General features: G+C 39.5%; 1 protein-coding gene across 3 annotated transcripts in view; it reads right to left on the bottom strand.

Annotated features, from left to right (window-relative positions):
* The window catches only part of LOC126292054 (smad nuclear-interacting protein 1), a 73,338-nt gene that overhangs the window by 24,188 nt on the left and 36,661 nt on the right, over positions 1 to 12,489 (bottom strand). Inside the window, exons 1-3 of one of the 3 annotated variants that reach the window (XM_049985856.1) lie at positions 7,469 to 7,821; positions 6,429 to 7,051; positions 1,891 to 2,166 (exon numbers count right to left, since the gene is read on the bottom strand). In XM_049985856.1, coding sequence (XP_049841813.1) covers positions 1,891 to 2,166; positions 6,429 to 7,051; positions 7,469 to 7,597 — 1,028 coding nt within the window. In that variant the 5' untranslated portion in view covers positions 7,598 to 7,821. Of the gene's footprint in view, positions 1 to 1,890; positions 2,167 to 6,428; positions 7,052 to 7,374; positions 7,822 to 12,489 lie in introns of those variants that run through there. The other 2 variants (XM_049985858.1, XM_049985857.1) reach the window with 2 other exon arrangements.

Raw genomic sequence — 12,489 nt, 5'->3', positions numbered from 1 at the left:
ACTTACAAGCTGTGCTTCACTGCCCATAAGTGAAAGAAAAGGCAGTATTCTATAAAGAAGACTCTCCATGTACAATCTCACAGTTCTTAATATAGGAGAAAACAAAACTGATTGCTACATGTGGGACGGGACAACAGCAAAAAGGAGGCTTCATTTCTGTGGGATTTTTTTGAAAAAATCATGAACAAAAAAAACCGATAACCTTGTTTTCTGATACATGTGGGGGCCAGAAGAGGAATGCCAACATGAGCACTATGTGTTTGCATGCAGCGAATGCACCGGGCATTCCAACTATCGACCAATGCTTTTTTGAGCCAAATGGAAGTAGACTCAGTGTTTGCGAGCATCGAAAGAAAAAGAAAACACATAGATGTTTCTGGCCGCATTGGCTGGTGTACAATTTTAAGAATGACCTGAACAAGTACAGAGTGACAAAGATGGGTAACACTCAAATTTTAGATTTCATCCAGCTTCAGAAGAAAATAATTCAGAATAGGAAAACTGCTGAAAATGGAGAAACTGTGAAATGACTTAAGATTGATTGGATGCAAAATACGAAAGAACAGCGTGACACGATGTTTTTCAAGTATTCCTACGATCATTATGACTTTCAAGTTTTGCACACCAAGAAAAGGGCTGGCCTACGAAATTCTTCGAATTCAGGACCTAAAGATAATACTATCTGCCAGCATATGACAATCTTCTCTACATACGTAAAGAAAAAAGATCTTATAGATTTATGTAATAAGGGTATTATACCTCCTATGTATCACAAATTATACCAAGGACTCAATGCTGTTAACGATTTAGAAAATGAGGAAAACATAGAGGAATCACAGGAATAGACTTCATGTTTATTCTCGTTTTTTGTATCCCTTATTACTGTTCCTAGTTCATCACGTTAGCTATTTCATGAAACCACTAATTTTAGCTCGTTTAAATGTCTGTGTTGTATTATTTTTGAAACAGTAATCCACAAACAGAAAAACAAGTGTGAGGTAGCACTGTGTTTCGCTAAAATGATTTTTCCTATGTTTGTTATGTGAAGATTGAAAAACACGACATTTCTGTTACCTGTAAATTATTTATTGTTAAGTTCAATGTGACTGCAGACAAATAATATAAAGTGAAAATATTAATGGCTTTTATGTATTCTGCATCACAGTTCTCTTGCTTATAGCACTCACTGAATAGCTGTGACACACATTCCCATAGCTCATTTCATGTAATCTGTATTTATGAAGACATTATTAATACAACTTCAGTAATCTATCAAATGATAACATTGCTTAAAGCTATGTATTATTTGCTTGACATTCATATGTTATACCGCAGCAGCCTTTAAGCTAAGGATCGGACAAACGTAACTAGGTGGATAATTTCATAAAATATTGCATTAGTCTCCACCGAGTGACTAGCATATGTAACACCTATTAGAAAACAACAGTCAATGAAGTATACTATTTATTTACCATAGAAGGTTTGTAAAAAATTATATGAAAATTACTCAGTATTTCAGACAAAAACCTTTAAAACGAATTATCTTAAAATACTGTTTTTAGAGTTATGTTTCTTTGGTCCTAAATGGGTGAATTGTGCAGGTATGTTCTCTCATTCCTATAGACCCTGGCCTCTAACTTCACTAGTCCCGTCCCGGTCTTCCACCCACTCCAGCAGTACACACGTTTTACTCCACCAACATTCCCACTGGTCTTTTGCCCTTTCCCCCAATACAGCCTCCGGAAACTGCACTTAGCAACTCTACCCAGTCCTCACCGTGCCAATGCACACACTCATATTATTGTTTTTCAATCAAGCACTTTCAACTGTTGGAAAAACTTTAATGTGATTCCACTGTGTCACCTCTCAGTCAGTCAGTCAGTCACTCACCTGGATCGCTCCTCCTGTTCATCGTTCCTCCGTCTTCTGCTCCTACTCCTTGAACGAGAATCATCATCCCTTTCAGTCTTTACGGATGACGATGATTCACCGTTCACCCGGCCATTCCTCCGATCTCGGTGGCTGTGGTGATCTTCACTGGTTCCATTCCTCCTCTCTGGCTTAACACGTCTAAGTAGCTCTGGGTGGGGCTTTCGCTCACCAGAACTAGAGCGATCACGGGGTTCCTCCTTTATACGATGGTCTGGCCTCAAACTGTTGTGACTGCTGTGAAATGCGAATTAAGTTATGGAACAAAAATTTAAAGAACAACAGATTCTATTAACACTAAATGCCACAAAAATGTATCAAGATCACCACAGCATAGAAAACACTGAATGTGGAAAACTGCAAAATGGTCAGAGATCAGGAAAATTGCAAAATAATAATCAGGTCAGATTTACAACATTGTAAGCTGTTGCCATAACATAACTGAATATCAGATATAAGCATACATAATATAATCTAGAAAGTGGAGTATATTATACTTGACTATAAAAATCATTTCTAAAATGCCAATACATTCTTTGAGAACTTTTTAGCTTTGTAATGATGCTGGAGATCGAATTTCAAGCATTAAAAATGAAAACTTTTATCTGGCAAGTTCATAAACAAGTATTTCCAGTCCTTCAATTTAATGAAATCCGACTTACAAGGGTCTAGTAAGACAAATTCCCAACACCCATTTCTTGCTGTACGTAATATTAAATTTTGTAACTGGAAATATTAAATTTTACTGGAGGCTTTTCTGAAGTCAAGTAACACGACCTAAGTGCTGTTACCTGCAGCTTTCTGTGACCAGTAACACAGGAGATGAACTGTTTTACACAAAACACAAGGCATAGTGTTTGCCACATACTCTAAATACACTGGTCTCCAGGATGTCTGCTTTCAAACAAATTCTCTCTTGCTCTTGTGTTGTTAAGAAAAATTATAAGATTATTGGTTTTCAGTGAAACATTCTGCAACCGTTAAAAGTTACAGCAAAGGCACCTGACTGCAAAGCTGGATCACAATTTTATATTATTTTCTTCATATTTATTTCTTAATGTTTCTACTATTTCTATTATTATGGGCACAATTTTTTTAAGGTGAAAGTATCTTTGCGTAACTACATACATTATACAATCATTAACAACAGAGGTGTCTGGAGCAAAATTCTTCACTTCCTAAGGAAAATAGTAACTGTGCCTACTACTTCTGACGAAGGCAGTTGAAGAAAACTGCTTATTCTTTGAAGATTCATAAAAAAAAAAACACTGAGAAAGCTTGCAAACAGAAATACTGTGCAGAACATGAAGTGGCTGTTTCACCTAAGCTTCGGGCACCAGCTAAAAATAGTAAGTGAGAACAATGAGCAACAGACTCATTCTGACTATAAAGAACAAAAATACCATAAAAAGATACATACCACACAAAGCCAGCTGGCAAATAAATCTAGGCAAGCACAACATAACACACATACAAAACTGGGTTTACGGAAACATTCGACTCCACCAGTCTGCTCTGACCAATGACGTCACCAATATGGCGGAAACTACAATTCACAAAAACTCCCATATCGTGACTATGACGTAAACATGACAACAAACACAAAAATTGATCGAAAACCTATCGAACACATAGTCCTCCAAAAATATACTGAAACTAACGGGACAATCGGGGGAAATAGGGGATTTTTGGGTGGGGATAGAATAAAGTAAACACACGTCATTACACCAAACAACAAAAACTATAAAATAAAACGACCACAACCTTCCCAAAATCAACTAAAAACAATATACACTGGAATCGAACACTTCCCTTGACCTATATAGGTCAACAGCAATTACCGGTACCAAATCATGAAACCCAAAACTACAACCACGTCCTCAATCATCACTAATTCAAAAAGCACAACAAAAAACTGGAAATGAACACTTCCCTTAACCTAATAGGTCAACAGGAACTACTGATACCACACTACAAGTCTCAAAACTTTCACCACCACCACAATGAATCCTACCACAAAAGGAAACACCTACAAAAACAAAATTGGAATTGGGCACTTCCCTTGACCTGCTATCCTTACGACATCTCCACATATAGCCGTCCCTAATCCAAGCTGCTGGAACTTTAGTAAGCCTCATTTCTTCACAACACACTGCACACTTCACTTCATGACTTCAGCCAACAGGCCAAATAGCTGAAGAAATTTTATTAGAGACAATGCACTGTCCCTCATCATTGGCGACAACCAAAATCTTTTGGCCTTGCCAGTCGTATCCATACCTACCAAAGACATAAACAGAGCGATTTACCAAAATTTACACACACCGAACAGAAAAAACCCTACAATAATGTTGACAAAACAAAACCAAAATCGTTAACTCACTGAAGAATATTCTGATGAAATCACAGTCACCACCAATACCACACACGTGCAATGCTACCACGCAAATGAACCTCATACGCCACGTAACTAACCATAAACACACCAACAGCGAGAACCACTGACAGCAACAATACGCAACCGATAAACACGCCACACACGCAAACTAAACCAAAAACATCACCTAACACACAACACGTAAACACACCAACAGAGAGCACCACCGATCACATTAAATGTCAGACCATGGTCAACACCCGAAAATAACAACTTTGAGACAAAAAACAAATCAGTGGCCAATAACTCCTTCCCAAAATACTGAGTAACACACATAACTAAGTCCAAGACAAAACAAAACCAACACCACCTACAAATGATTTAGGAACAGACACATCTCACACTAGAATGCACCACCACTTTACTCCAACAGGCACTCTGCAAATAAGATCCATTTCAAATAAGTGACACAACAATGAAATCACACAAGACAGGTCCAAGCCAATGGGAGGGGCACAGTTTTCAGTTGACCCTTAGTTTCTGGTGACAGTGAGATCTCCGTACAGCCACAGGTCTCAGTTAGGTCGGAAGCCAATAGTTTCGATGCGAGTAGGCAAAGCCAATGATTTGACAAGACAATTATATTTTTATAAACCTATAGCTATATTAATATCCCCACTCTATTTTCTATAGCTTGAAAATATCAAGTTCTTCATATGTTATTAACAAAAATATCCCCTCCTAAAACCCCCCATGTTTGTATGATGTCTTTGTAACGTTACACAATGCTGACAGATTGCATTGTCCACAACTTTGTAGATGTATGTGGGCAAAACTCAGGTTCAACAAAGAGAACATTTTGTCACATATAGACTCAAGAAAGAAATATCTGTCACCCAAGAATGGATTATGTAAATAGTGTAAATGTAACAACAGTTGGATGTTGGAGCAGGCCTGTATGAAAGTAAAGTAATTATTTCAAGTATGAAATTAACATACACAATGCCAATTTTGTTCAGAATATAAGACTACCAAAACCAATTAGTAATGTCAGATTTACCAAACACCAAATTGGTAACCTATAAAAGGAGACGTGGGTAGGGAGGAAGTTATATTTTAACACACTATTTGCCCCACCAGTCCCTCTAGCAAAGTTACAGTGAGGGCGCCCCCCCCTTTTTTTTTTCTTCGACTACAGATCTAGGCAATACAGGCCTATTTGTTAGAACCAGATAATTATGTTGCTGTCTGACATTTACAACCTATATGGACACACAGCTTTCTGCATCACATATGCTTAATGTGCATGAAACTTTACGTATGTGTTTTCAATTTTTTTTTATGGTTGCCTGCATCACATATTATAAATATAACATACAACTTGGATCCACAACACAAATGATACTGAACACCCCCCCCCCCCCCCCATGCCTGCACATACAAAGCAACAGCCTTTCTATGAAAATAAGCCTACCCAGGAATCTCCAATGCATATAACCACAACAGCCCTGTGCACAGAGAACAAGAAACTGCAATACTGTTCATGTCATCCATGTCAAAATATCTGCTCATCAGAAAGTGTCATGAAGAGTAGAACACAATTATGAAGTTACTTTTCTAACAATATCAAGGTCATAAAGATAGAAACCCTGTTTTTTCAAAGAAAAAAAGAAGTGTGATTTTCTCTTTAGATGATGACCCCCAGAGAATTGAGTGAAATCTTACAAAAGTAAAATCGACAATTATGTTCCCTGGTGTATTTTTTTATGAACAGCAATGATGTTCAATTTTACTGCGAAACAACATTTTAAGTATCAACTTCTTAAGAACATAATTATATAATTAAATATTGGGAACAAATATGTATTGCCAACAGTAATACTGCTGCCACACATACACAATGTCTAACTATGCTGTTTATATTAATCATGTGTGATAAATTACATTAAAATTATCATATGTATTTATGTTGAAACTCTGTGCTGTCCACACCTACATTTTTGTTTTTATGGAAGACTCCACACTTTGAGATCTCCTCACTCAGTAATGTAAAACACATTAAATATATTACGCATTTTTGTTGCAAATCCTACTAAGATGAGAATGCAAGAACTACGTCTACCTGTTGGAATGCAAGTTCCTGTCGTTAACGTCTGCTGATTGTTTCTGGCCCTTTGCTCTTTGACGGCGCCTTGTCTCTTCATCACTGCTTAGTGGTTCCTGTTTCACCCTCACTAGCATCTGTTGTTGTTCATGCTGATGATCAGGCGAACGGTCATTATCAGTTTCCCCATCACGTTTCCTTCGCGATTCACTTAAATGATTAGCTGTGTGATCGTCGTCCAACCTTTGTTTCCTGCAATGTCTTCTCTTCTTTTTTTCTTTATGCCTGTGCTTCTTTCTTCTCTTGGCTTTCTCTTCATCTCCTTCTGCGTCGTTATCAGTGTCACTAATTGAAATTGTCACCACATCACAACGCGTGTTTTCACCGTCCCTTTGTCGCGGTTTCCGTGCAACGTTTTCGGGAGATTCACTGCCACTAGCACCACATTGGTCCTTGGCAACAGGAAAACATCTCTCACTTCCCGACGTATCTGACGGAACAGGAGCTGGGGATGCGTCATCAGTGGCTGTTTTCGATGAACTTTCCTGCCGTCGTTTATGTTTAGAATGGCGCTCATGATGGCGATGACGACTATGGTGGTGACTTTTACGGACTTCACTTTTCATATTTCTGCTGTCGTCCTGTAAACACAATAATTTTGTGACTACATACACTTCCAATGTATGTAAAAAAATAACATTAAAGGTCACTAAACTGGAACCCAAGAAATGATTTTTCAGTTAACATGAGAATCTATAACAAACTACACTAACAAAAAATCACTGTAAACTTTTGATGATGTACATTATATTACTTTAAAAGCAAAAAAAAAATACCGTTAAAGAATATGGAGGTCGCGAGTCCCATCGATGGACGAACACTTTCTTGAAATCTAGGTTAGGATGGTATTTCACACACTATTTATACAATTTCACGTAGATTTTTTTAGAACCTAACACATTACCTGGTGAACAATCCGCATTGAGCTTTATCAATTTCAAAAGCTCATAACAATAACACGTTCAATTTTCTTCTCAAAACATTACTGAACAACTTACTTCCTTGTTCCTTCCCCCGACGTCAGAAACAGAAGCAATCACTGGCGTCACGTTGGTTACACGACAGTGTTGCCAACGTATCCATAACTTCTCGTTTCCTACCGAAATGAGTGCAAAATACTCCCTCATTATCTGCTATTAAGTATACTGTAATGAACTTTAGATTGTATATTTTCCATTTACTTAGGCTCCTCGTATTTCGGGTATTTATTTTATAGCAATATCGATGAAATTGCCGTAGTTTTATGAAGAGGAACTCTGGATCAAGTTTAAAAGAATAGTTGACCATACACTGGATAGATGTAGACAACGTAGAACAAACAGTTCATAACAGGAGGGAACCTCCAGAGTATACAGTCACTGTAAAGAAAAACCTAAAGAAACTGATTATTGCATGATAAGTGTAAAATAAAGCATACGCCTATACACAAAGAGATGCTGAAGGAAACGCGTTTAACTGTCGAGAGAGCAATGGGTGACGCCTTCAATGACAACCGTGCAGAATGCTGTCACATGATATTTCACAAAACCCAAGGAAATTCTGGTCATATGTAAAGGCTAGTAGTGGCACCAAAGTTAGTATCCAGTCCCAGTGAGTGAGATAGGAACTGAAATTGAGGGTAGCAAAGCGAAAGCTGAAATGTTGATTTCCGTTTTCTGTTTAACTCCATTTTCAAATGTTCCTTTATAAAGGGAAACCCAGGAGGATTGCTCCAATTTAATCCTTGTGCCATCAAACGAATGAATGAAATAAGTTGAAATCGTTAACACTGAACAAAACTTGTGGCCCCGATGGAATTCCAGTCGGATTCTAAATTGAATCTGTGGCTAAGTTACCCCCTCTTCTAACTATAATCTGTCGTATGTTACTCGAACAAAAAACCATGCCTAGTTCTTGAAATAAGGCACAGGAAGGCTGGTAGAAATGATCCACAAAACTACCGTCCAATATCCTTGACATCGATTTGTTGTAGAAATATTAGAAAACATTATGAGCTCACACATAATGAGGTATCTTGAACAGAATGACCTCCTCAATGCCAAACAGCATGGATTTTGGAAACATCGGTCATGTGAAACCCAATTTGCACTTTTCTCACATGACATACTGAAAGCTTTGGATGAAGGCAACCAGGAAGGTGCAGTATTTCATGATTCCCGAGAAACGCTTGACTCAGTACCATATCAACGCTTATTGTCGGAAGTACGACCATATGCGGTATCAAATGAAATTTGTAACTGGACTGCGGAATTTTTGGTACGGAGCACACAGCATGTTATCTTGGCTGGAGAGTCATCGTGCCCCCAAGTAGTATGTTGGGACTCTTGCCGTTCATATTTATTTTAATGACCTTGCAGACAATAGTAATGGTAAAAGTGGGTAAAACAGGTGGTAGACTTCAGTTTTTGGTAGCATACCGGGGAAGTTCGATCAGTCTACAAAAGAGATTGCTTCCAAATCACTCGTGCAATCAGTTCTAGAATCTTGCTCAAGTGTCTGGGACCCTTAACCAGACAGGACTAACAGGGATACTGAGGTATACAGAGAAGGGCAGCAGCCATGGCCTCAGGTTTGTTTAATCTGCTGTAGAGTGTGACACAGATACTGAAGTACGAGGGTTGGAACTTAAATAGTGGCAACTATTTATTTACAACTCGTACAAAAGAGATACGTGTTTCAAAGTTTTACTGACGTTCAAAGCAGTCATCAGCATTGTGTAAAACACGTTGCCAGCGATGTGGAAGTCGTAGGATACTCTTAGCAGTTCCAGTTGTGTTGACAGTTCGAGCGGCGCGGTCTATTGCCTGACGAATTTTTAGCAGTTCTGAAGCGAATGTTGTGAAGTATTTCCTTCAGTTTAGAAATCGAGTTGAACTCAGGAGGGCTTCAATCAAGGGAGTGCAGTAGCAGGTATAGCACTTAGGAGCCACATCAGTCAAATACAGTACGTGCCTGAGCACTGTCCTGCAAAATAATGCTCGGGTCCTGCAGAAAGTGTCATCACTTCTGTCTCTAAGCTGGTCGTAGGTTATGTTCCAAAAATTAACAGCATACCTGCTACGGCACTCCCCTGACTTGAGCCCCCGTAGGTTCAACTCGATTTCTAAACAGGAGGAGACACTTCACGGCATTTCTTCAGGACTGATACAAATTCGGTGGGCAATAGACCGCGCCGCTCGAACTATCAACTCAACTGGCACTGCTAAGAGTATCCTACGACTTCCAAATCGCCGGCAACGGGTTATACGCAATACTGGTGACTACTTTGAAGGTCAGTAAAACTTTGAAACACGTATCTGTTTTGTATGAGCTGTAAATAAATAGTTGTCACTATTAAAGTTCCAACCCCCAAACTGGCTCTGAACACTATGGGACTTAACATCTGAGGTCACCAGTCCCCTAGAACTTAGAACTACTTAAACCTAACTAACCTAAGGCAATCACACACATCCATGCCCGAGGCAGGATTCGAACCGGCGACCGTAGCAGTCCCACGGTTCCGGACTGCAGCGCCTAGAACCGTACCGCCACCGCGGCCGGCTTTTCTAAATGCTGAACAGAATTTTGATACTGAATATTTTTAGTGTTTTGCTGTCTCATTGTACATGTTTAATGATATGATACTGAATGAATGAATGGCGTGTGAGGGCGGCCTCCCGTCGGGTAGACCGCTCGCCTGGTGCAAGTCTTTCGGTTTGACGTGGCACTTCGGCGACTTGCGCGTCGATGGGGGTGAAATGATGATTATTAGGACAACAAACACCCAGCCCCTAAGTGGAGAAAATCTCCGACGCAGCCGGGAATCGAACCCGGGCCTTCAGGATTGACAGTCCGTCGCGCTGACCACTCAGCTACCGGGGGCGGACGATATGAGACTGTCTGAATGCATGCATGTTTTAAGACTTTGCAGTGCTTGAAAATTTGGCCTTTAGTAATACGATAAAGAAAATACACTCACATGCAGTAATATCCACAGGCATAGATTATGACGTGTTAGCTGCTCCAAGTGGATATGCATTTATTGTCCTCCACATTTCACGTAGCTTTTGTGAAGTATACTGATGCTCCAGAGTTCGTCTTTGGCATGCTAGTGCAAAAGGCGACGCCAAATCAGATAAGACGCAAAATTAGTCTGATTCGCACGTTTACTTGGTTCTATTGAAGTAAGTAAGACGATTGCCAGCATTTCAGTTGCCCCGAATAAAACCGGTTGCGTAGATAAAAATCGTTCATTTATTCGTTCATTCACTTCCGTGTCCGGTCGGCATTTCCAAAAAATAGGCAGTTGCGATAGCTTTGCCATTTCCTTCGTAAACATCCTGTATTGTGCACGGGTTGTCTAGGAGGGGGCATACAAGTAGGTGGCTTAGATCATCTTCAGCCCCACAGTCGCAAATGGTGTCAGCGCTCGCTGGAAGGATTCCCCATTTTTTCAGGTTAATAAGAGAAGAACAAGAAACGAGTAGCAATCATGTGTAGCCTCGGCAACATCAGTAGGCGCTACGAAGCGCGCTGACGGCAGCTTCTTTCACAACCGGTCTCCACTGAAATAAAATCGTTCAGAAACTTTAGGACTAAAGATTTGACGTAAAATTTAAACATGTTTTTCAGTTTGATTTTATCAACTCTCTTTCGGGTGTCTTCATATACTGAGTAGTACTATCTCTCAATAATAATCATAACCTGTAGCTTTTCAGAAAATTGATGTCCGCTGTTATGTAGTCTTCTATCGTCAAGTGTAAACTTAATCTGTGTTTTCAGAAAGTTTTGACCATAGTACCCTTGTTCAGACTCGAAGGTTCCCTAAGTTAGTCATATACGTACGTAAAACAGGGTATATGTTTGGGAATCTTCGGACGCTTGCAGAGGTTTTTCTAAGTTACATGTATTTTGCGTGATATATTTTTTAATAAACCGGATCCTGTGATTTACAGTTTCCATAAATAAGTTAATACAATGTCATTTTAGTTTTCTCTTTTGACTTGTATACTCATGCATTTCAAGTAGCGTAACGCTATTGTCGACTTTATTTGTGAACACAACCCGAAAAAGTTTTTGAAGAACGGTAAAGTTCAAAATTTTCTGTTTTCGTAACAAATATCTCGTTCCGGTTCCATATTGGTATAGCTCTAAAAGGCAACAAGGTATTGTATAGCATACTATTATCAACTGTAAACTTCACCTGCGTTTCCAGAATTTTTTTACCACAGTACCCTTGTTCAAAATCGACAGTCCTCTAATTTAGTCTTACATTTACGTAAAAAAAGGTATATTTTCGAGAATTTTCGAACGCTTGCAGAGATATCAGTGAGTTACAAGTGTTTTGCGGGATCTACTTCTTAACAAATCGGCGTTTGTGACTTACACAAAAAATGGTGCTAAACACTATGGGACTTAACATCTGAGGTCATCATTCCCCTAGAACTTAGAATTACTTTAAATAACCTAAGGACATCACACACATCCATGCACGAGGCAGGATTCCAACCTGCGACCATAGCGGTCGCGCGGTTCCAGACTGAAGCGCCTAGAACCGCTCGGCCACACCGGCCGGCTGTGATTTACAGTTTCCATAAACAAGTAACATACTGTGTTATGGCATATCAGACTCGAAAATTAAAAGAGGATCACAGCAAGCTTAAAGTCGCTTGATTACCGTTCTGTAAAATATTGCACCAGACGCAATGTAGTCTCACGTGTTCGCTGTTCTCGGGTATGGGATAAGTTGGTCGCTGTTCGTAAGCAGCTGGAAATCGCTCTCTTTCCTGTCCAGTGACTGGAAGCTGCTACGAACAAGTGTTCTGTACCATATGTATCTTAACATTATCCTCTCTTGAGGATACTATCTCTTTTCTACAAAATACCGGACCCGTCATTATTCATTCATTTGACTGTGAGTGGGGGGTCAATGATAGGTCTAGGAGTCCTGTACAGCGGAGACAGGGATCACAGACAACTCAGGATGTTACAGTCCTCCACCTAACAAACGGGTACGAGATGTTGTCTTCTACTGAAATCG

The sequence above is a fragment of the Schistocerca gregaria genome, chromosome 9 (assembly GCF_023897955.1).
Source record: "Schistocerca gregaria isolate iqSchGreg1 chromosome 9, iqSchGreg1.2, whole genome shotgun sequence".
Lineage (NCBI taxonomy): Eukaryota > Metazoa > Arthropoda > Insecta > Orthoptera > Acrididae > Schistocerca > Schistocerca gregaria.
The sequence above is the reverse complement of the archived record's forward strand: the minus strand, read 5'-3'. Positions and strand labels throughout refer to the sequence as shown.